Here is an 8458-nt window from a genome sequence, read left to right on the forward strand (position 1 = left end):
CAGCAGGCCCAAGGCCAGCCCAGGCAGAGAACTAAGGGCAGTGTGGGCTTTCACACTAGTATTCATATGTATAATAATTTAAGTCTAAGGAAAATTTCTCTTATTTGTGGTGTTTTTTCTTCCAGGGTTATTTTGGAGCTGTCGGAGCACTCCTTGAGCTGTTGAAGATCCCCTGACCGTTACCTGGGGAAGGGTGCCTGGAACCTTCCACAATGGATCTGTGAACTTCTCGTTTTTTAAGAGACTTACTCGGTTTCATGACTGTGTACTACTTAAATCAAAGCCAGAAAGGACAAGTGTATTTTTCTAAGTCATCAAGATACGTTGTTAAAAATTCAGTGTAAACTAGCAACCAGGAAGGAAAGATGTATTAAAAAAAACACAAAAGCGGACCATGTCCAGGCAGTGTGAGGCGTTGCTCTGTGTACGTTGCTCACAGTATAGCACTATCCAGCCTGCCGTGTGTTATTGAAACCTCAGCATCACTCACTGGAGACGCTTCAGGGGAGAGCTGTTCTGTGATCAGCCGACTGTGGTTTTGTGTCCTGTTTGAACTTGATAAATGTAAGGCATACTGCTATGTGTTTAATCACAGTTTTGTCAATATGGCCTTGGAGATCATCTGTACATTACTCTGGTTTGCATTAAGCCTCTGTGTGAACATACTAAAAATGTGTTTTATCTCAAGGTTCTGCACACTTACCTGGGTTGGTTAATTCTGTGTCTGAAACTTGACAAGCATTTCTTAGAAGGGCAATTCTGTTACTTCTTCATTGTAAATCATGGGAATGAGTGACAGTTTGGAAAGACAGGACTTCTGGGCAGAATTTCCTTAGGTAGCCAGGGATTATTCATCTGATGAACGTGGGCGAGCTGGTAAAAAAAAGCACAATCTGGAAGACAGTCAAAAGCGTCGCTAGAATTGACCCCTCTTCAGGGGAGCAGAGTCTGGTTATTCTTTCAGGCTGAGTAGAAAAGGAGTGAGGTGCCCATTAATTGGGGTAGGCAGGGGTGCTGTGGTACCTGGGAAGAGATAGTGACAGACTTGGGATATGGAGTCTTGGTAGGGGTTGAACCTTTTCTTTCTGCTGTGCAGAGTAATTTAAAAAGCCTTCCCTGGAGGACAGCACGCCTTTTATATCTTACGTCTTGAGTGGTGCCCACATTGCTGTTGAATGCAAGGAGGGGCCTACACAAAGCAGCCTTGGGACCAGAAGGAAAACTACGAGGCTCTGTGTGCCTCCCCCGCCCCCTTTTTTCTAGGGCGGCCACGGAGGCACCCACAGTGTGAGGGAGGTGCTGGCCACAGGTGGGCAGCAGAGGTGCCAACCTGCCCAGAGCTCGGATGTGCTTGCATGTATGGGCGGGCTCAGCCAACGGCTGCTGTACTAGGCGTGGCCGTTGCTCGCAGGTCTTGGACATCTGGGGGGTGGGCTCCACTGGGCAGGGGTCTCACGTGGGTGCAGAGCAGGGAGGGATGCTGCAGGGATAGCAGTCACATCCCCTGGACAGTGATTGGTGACTCTCCCTGCTGCTTCCGTGGGCTGTCGGCCCTAATTCTGAGCCCCTGTGCCCTTCTCTGCTCCCCGCAGCGTGCTTGGGACCCCCTCCCCAAAAATGCACTACCATCCACGTGTTCGTACTCTTGGCCTCTGTCCCCAGGCTGGCAGCTGTGAACTTGCTCGTTTCCCAGGAAGGCCAAGACAAGGGCCTGCCTCTCTCAGACACTCGTGCTGTAGTCACACTGCCTCTCTGTGCTGTGCCCAGGAGGCTGTGGCCAGTGCTCTCGGGGGTCTTCAGCCCTCGCTGTTCTCCCAATGTAACAGAAAGAAACAGCATCTCAGAGGAGCAGAGCTGCCCAAGGCCACTCAGCTGGAGAAGGGTAGAGAGCTGGATGCAAACCCAGGCCTGTCTACCCCGGTGCTTGAATTGGAAAATACTATCAACTCCGCACCCTTTGCCTTCTCCTTCCTCCTCCAGGACTCACCCTCTGCTTGAGAAGCTGCTCCATTTCCTCCCTTCCCACCTTGTGCTCAGCCCATCCTGTCAGTCCACTGGAGGGTTCTTGAGAGGTCACCACAATCTCGGCTTCATCTCTCAGTTTGAACATGGCAGACCTCTTGCCTTGTGCCTTCCAGTCTACTTTCTCTGCCAGCTCACTCTTGCAGACAATGAGATGTTGCTGTCCCAAGCTCAGTCCGGGACCTCTCTAGCAGTCATTGGCATCATCTTGACTGATTTCCAGGGAGCTCCAGCTCCAAGCACGTTCTCTCTCCACTTGTGGATCTCCAAGGCCATTTCTACGTAGAGATGGCTACATCCACGCCCAGCTTCCTACCCTCTCACCGCCAAACTCAGTCTCCCATCGCTACTGCCCTGTCTTCTGGGCAACTATCCCGGTCTGCCCTCCACATGATAGCCTGAGGCTTCCACCTCGTACTCCCCCCACTAGAGGTTGTGAAGGGGGCAGTGGCCATGGTCCAGGTGAGAAGGAGGGTGGCCAGGCTAAGATGGGAGATGCCATGGCCGGAGCGGAGAGGAAATGCTTAGAGGGCTGAGTGTTGGCCTAGGGTAACTGGATATGGGGGTGCCCAAAGGGGTGGAAGGGAGGTGGTGCCATTAGAGCACCTGGGTTCAGTGGGGACTGCCTGGTTTTGAGATACCAAATAGGCAGCTGGGGATTTGGGTTGGAGCTACAGGGCTGACGATGTGTATGTCAGGAAGCGAGGGATTTAGAGTTTAGAGAATTCTAAGGCAGTGAAGAGATGAGCAGTGAAAGAAGCTTCAAAGAAAACTGAAGATGATCAGAGAGGGGCCAGCTGGGGGCCTGTGGTTCGGGAGGCTGAGAGGAGAGGAGCCCTCCAGGTGCCTGGATTAAGAGGTCGTGGCTGGCCTTGATGGGAGCACTTTCCTTGCAGCACCGGGCAGAAGTTCACCTGAGAGGTCCCAGTGAGGGCTGGTGAAAGAGAATGGCAGCTGTTAGAGGCCCAGGAGGACTTTGGGCCAAGAGGGTTTTCTCCACTTGACAGTAGTTTCCAGACCTGGGCTATAGCTAGAGAGTTGGGGTGGGGGCAGGTCCTAAGGGTGCTGTACCCTCTGGGAAGACCAGACTCAGTTGTTAAGTCAAGTCGCCCTGGTGCTAGTGTTCATAGGTGGAAGGCTGCTTGCCTATCTCTAGCTGTCTGCAGAGCTGGAGGGGGCGGGGGGGGGGCGGTTGGCCTCTACTGTATTCTGCAGCTGAGGCCTCTGTTCTCTTTCTGTGGCCTGGCACTCACCACCACTGACCAGTCCCCCATCTGTACACCACACCACACCACAGAAGGGGACAAGCTTGTCACCAATACTAGTGACCAGCTCTGCTGGATCAGACTCAACTGTAGTTTCCACGTCTTGTTGCACATGCTTCAGTGGTACGTGGGGGACTACAGGCCCCTTTGAGTTCAAAGGTACATGCTCAACACAAAGTATTTTCAAAATCTTTTATTTACATGTATTTGAGTCAATTACATGCATGTTTTATTTTTTAAACGAGTGATTAGCAAAATGCATTAAAATTTTAAAATAGCAATTAAATATACAAAAATATAGCTTACAAAAAACTGTGAATGTTTAAAAATATTCTGCTGCAGAATTCTTAGTGTACAAACACGTCTATGAAACCTGAGGCTCAGCATTTCATAAACTTTTTTTTTTTTTTTTTGAGGGAGTTATACAATATCTAGTGAATAAACCCCAGAGGGCTTAACTACAGGACTAAAGTGCCCCCCTTCCTGGAAATAATCTGTCAAGAGACCTAGAGACAAGTTACCGGCAACACCAGGACAACCCAGGAGGGAAGGGCAGGAGGTCGGGAATGGGTGCAGTGGGCCTGAGATGCTGACCTGCCAGGCTTGGACTGGCACAGGGAGCTGACAAGAGCTTCCTCAAAGCACAAGTCCCCTGATAGTGGTAGGGGTCCATGTTCTAGGGACAACATTTCCCTGGAGTGGGAAGGGTGTTCTGACCCTATAGCCACAGAAGTAAGGACTGGATTGGAAAGCCACGAGTGCTGATGCTTAGTTAAAAAATAAAACTGCAATTTGCAATAATTTGGGCTCTAAAGTTGAATTGGAAAAGATTAACTTTTTCTCCTGATATTCCTACTCAAATGGAAGCACATCCCATGGCACATGGGTCCTTTGTTGATCTTATTTACTAAAGAACTCTGACCCAGCATTTTCCAGTGAGACAGGTCTATTCATAACAGCTACAGGGAAAGACACTGTCCCAGGGTCAGAGATTCCACAAGCACCAGAAAGGTGGGGCTTATACACATTTTTTTCCCCCTCAAGTTCCGGCTACAGGCCTAGTTGCACTTTTAATCCAGGAGGAGATATGGGCTGCTACTCTGGGGGCACAGGCATGCCAGGGAGGTGGGTGAGGACCAAGAGGCACTGAGCTGGGCAGCTGTTAGAGAGTGAGGCATGGGTCCATGCCCCTTTCCCCTAGGGCTGCCTGGAGGAAGCAGCTTTAACTTTCATCTCCTGTGAGAGAAAGAGTAAACTTAAAAAATGGACAGATATTACTGGTGGGATAGTTTCTGTAGTCAAATGGAAAACGAGGGTGAAGGGAAAATTCTGTAGGAAGGACTGCAGTGTTTGATATGTATAGAAAACTAGAATTCTGGTAGATGCAATCAAGTAAAAATGTCTTATTCAAAAGGAATGTATGTGACTGCAAAAACACCCCCCAGTTCTGGGTTCACCTTTCACAGATACTCTTGATTTCTGTAATGGCTCTTCCCACATGAATAGGAGTGTTCCCTTTTTAAATTTTTCTTAAAGAGACAGTCTTGCTCTGTTGCCCAGGCTGGAGTGCGGTGGCATGGCCATGGCTCACTGCAGCCTTGAACTCCTGAGCTCAAGTGATTGTACCTTAGCCTCCCAAGTAGCTGGGTCTACAGGTTCGTGCCAGCATGCCTGGCTAGTTTTTGGGTTTCTTTAAAATATAGAGACAGGATCTTGTTAAGTTGCCTAGGCTGGTCTTGAAGTCCTGGCCTCAGTAATCCTGCCTCAGCCTCTCAAAGTGCTAGGATTCCAGGTGCAGGCCACTGCACCTGGCCGGGAGTGTTCTTTGAGTATACTTGTCTGGTATCACATGAGTAAAGAGGAGAAAAACTACAAATACAAATGTGTACATGTATATGAATAAATTATCTCTAGGATACCCAAGGAACAAACTAACAGTGGGTACTCACGGGGTGAGGAGCTGGGCTTGCTGGGGGTCAGAATACAAGGAAGACTTAATTAGCTCCTTTATAATTTGTGAACCATGTGACTGGATTACCTATTCAAAAAATTAAGAAAGGCATATTAGGCACTGAGCAGCCAAGTCAGACCTTCCTAGGGCAAAGGTAGATTAAGGTGACCAAGGAAGATCAGGAGAGGAAGGGAAGCAAACCAGGCAAACCAAGGCCCCAGGGAAAGCCCCTACAGCTTAGGAGGCTTTTGGGCTGAGGTTCTATTCCCGTGGTGACAACAAAATGACCTGGACGATGTTACGTGGAATCAGCAGCCTCAGGATCCCAAGGCCTGCTGCCCACCAAGGTCTAGTCACTGGCTAATGCTCACAGGAGTTCGTAAGAACACTTGCTACAATGCCCAGGTGGTGGACAAGGAAACTTTAAGGGGCTAACTTGCAAAAAGGCACAAGGCAAGAGTAGCAAGGGAACAATTCAAATCAATCTGAGTGGACAGGCGTGGTGTTTCACACATAATCCCAGCACTTTGGAAGGCTGAGGTGGTGGACACATGCTTGAGCCCAAGAGTTCAAGACCAAATTGGGCAACAGTGAGACCTCATCTCAATGAAAAAAAATTTAAAAATTAGCCGGGTGTGGTGGTGCGCCCCTGTAACCCCAGCTTGGGCGATGGTACAAGACCCTGATTCAAAACAACAAACCGATCTGAGCAGTTTTTCTCCCTGGAGCTGGGGGGATACTGCTGTATGTGCACTTCATACCCAGAAAGCCTCACAAAAGTTATTCCTATAGTTGTTCAAAGTAGCTTAGAGAGGGATCAGGTCAGGGAGATGACATGCTTTGAACTGGGTTGGGAAAAGGCCTGGGGCCATTCTGGTACATTCAATGGACTTGGGGGGAGATTCTCATTTGTAAGAACTGGGTATTTGGCAATGGTGGGAGTTTCCTTGTATCCCTCAGCCCAGACCTTCCCAGGAGCCACCTGCCCCCATTTAGCCATTTGTCTAACTTGTTCCCTGGCTAGGTGAGCACAGGCTATAAAAGACCTTATCTGCCAGGCACATGCCAAATCACACTTGGCAAAAAAGAAAAAAAAAAAACCACAGCAGGTGTCAACATCTAGTGTCTGATGCCCACCCAGTCAGGAATAAAGTCAGGCTGGTTCATCCCTGTTTCTAAAGCCAGCTGAATTCAGTTGCTCCCCTAGCAACAACCAGATAATGATTCTGCCACCCATGGAGTCCAGCTGGGGTTGGTTATGCTCCACTAACCCATGGCACACCAGTAACATCCAATCTTTGAGCTGCTTAAGACACAGTAAAACAACACCAGTTCAAGAGCACACCAGAGTTCCCAGGTAACTACACTTTAACAAAAGTTCACATGACTCATGAGATAGATGCGGAAAGAGTGCCTCTCCATGGGGTCTGAGCCTTAACCAAGAATATAAAGGAATTCCTAACTCATTCTTAAAATAAAAATCTAGATGGGTTGTCCTTCCAAAAAAAGACTGATTTAATCAGAATTAAAGGAAGACATAAATTAGAAGGTCTGCCATTTGCATGTACAGCGATGCAGAGGCACAGGAAAGTCCTGGTGGTGGACACAAAGGCAGGGAGCAAACATTCAGGGTGTGTTGCTAAGCATTGCGGAACTACTATGAATGGTCCTGGGCCTGCTGCTGTAAATGCCACACTGAGAAAGGGAGATGACTAGGGACGGAGGAATACTCTCAGCTCCAGCTGTTCCTAGCGGAAGGCATGCATTTTTAAAAGCACTTCACACTCACATGTGCTGAGACGGTCATATTAGTGGCACCTCATCCGGGAAAAGTAGACCCAAGATGGTGCCTGGTGCAGGCACAGAGCATTCCTGTGCTTTCCTCTAACAGCTGAAACTGTTTGGGCTTTGCACCCAGGTCCAGTACTACACATCAACCCCCTCAGTGTGCCTGTAGCTATGACACAATGAGATGGATGAATTTGCCTTCATTCAAATAGAGGGATATGGTGTGGCTGTCTTGGCTGGTACTGACGCCCAGAGACAGAAGCAGCCTGCACCTGAAAGGCTAGACTCCTACAAAAGCTGTGGGCGGCAATGATTGAAGTCTCAATCATAGGAGATTCTTCCTTTGAAGGGAAAAAAATGTTCTTTCCTATTGGAGTCCATAACAGAGTGACATCTGTCCTAAGCCCATTCCATGGAAAATGGTGGATGCTGGCCAGTAATGAGGCTAGTCCAGAAGCAAGCCTATTTCTGACATTGGTCACTGAAAACAGTTCACTGTAAACTGGGTGTTCTGCAGCATTCAACTCTATCGTGCGACAAATAGAGAACTCAGAAAGACAGTGAAAGCAGGAGTATACAGATAGTTCACAGGTGCCAGGCAGGCTAAGGCTTCATATAAAAATATTCCACACTTTCCTTGCCCTGTTTCAGAAGCAGTCCAGTTGGCATACCACGAATAGGTTACGCACAGGAAATGGCCAATTCTGACCAACTGGATTTGTAATTTTCCAAACTGGATTCTGTCCAGCACTTTTCTAGGCTAATGGAAATTTTCCTCCTCGTCTGACCCCAACCATCTGAGCCAAGGACAGTTCCCCTCTCCTACACTAAGATGATAGAGAGGTTGGATACCAGAAAAGATTCCTGGAGACATGCCATTAGCAGAGTAGCAAAGCTCCCTCTATCCTCTTTCCATGTCACGCGGGGTGTATTCCCATACAAAAAACCTCCCCTACGTACACCTGCGGATGGTGTGGAGCACAGCAGGTGATGAGGCATTGAGGCAAGTGCTACTATGACAGAGGGAGGTGTACAGCATTGGCTGTGAAGAATTTTCTATCTGATTCACTGCTGCTTTTCAGGGCTAGTTTATACAATAGTCACAAATCCTAGTGGACTCTGAGTCATTTCTAGAAAAGTTGGACAGAAAGAGCCAAAGAGCAGCATGCATTTCTCTCCTAAAAAGACACTTTCAGTTAGTTATCACATGTCCAAGTACCGAGGCACACACCAAAGGGAGGACAGCCCTGCAAGAGCTTCCTGAAACTATTTACAATTCCAAGGGGATTTCCGGCTTCAGAAATATGTAGGGATCTTATTTGGGATAAACTGTTAAAAAGCGAATGACAGGCATTTTTCTTAAGTAGAAAAAGAGATGAGTAATATAGGGAAGAGAACAGAGGGAAGGAGGAGGGGGAGAGGCCAAAGGGTC

The 8458-nt window shown here is 48.3% G+C and overlaps 1 protein-coding gene across 1 annotated transcript in view; it reads left to right on the plus strand.

Annotated features, from left to right (window-relative positions):
- Window positions 1–698, plus strand: part of PANK2 (pantothenate kinase 2) — a 33135-nt gene extending 32437 nt beyond the window's left edge. The window contains 1 exon segment of the mRNA XM_021716836.1: window positions 126–698. Coding sequence (XP_021572511.1) covers window positions 126–176 — 51 coding nt within the window. The 3' untranslated portion in view covers window positions 177–698.
- Window positions 699–8458: the final 7760 nt, after the last annotated feature.

This window comes from Carlito syrichta, unplaced genomic scaffold (genome assembly GCF_000164805.1).
Source record: "Carlito syrichta isolate Samal-C Ts95f unplaced genomic scaffold, Tarsius_syrichta-2.0.1 Scaffold309007, whole genome shotgun sequence".
Taxonomy (NCBI): domain Eukaryota; kingdom Metazoa; phylum Chordata; class Mammalia; order Primates; family Tarsiidae; genus Carlito; species Carlito syrichta.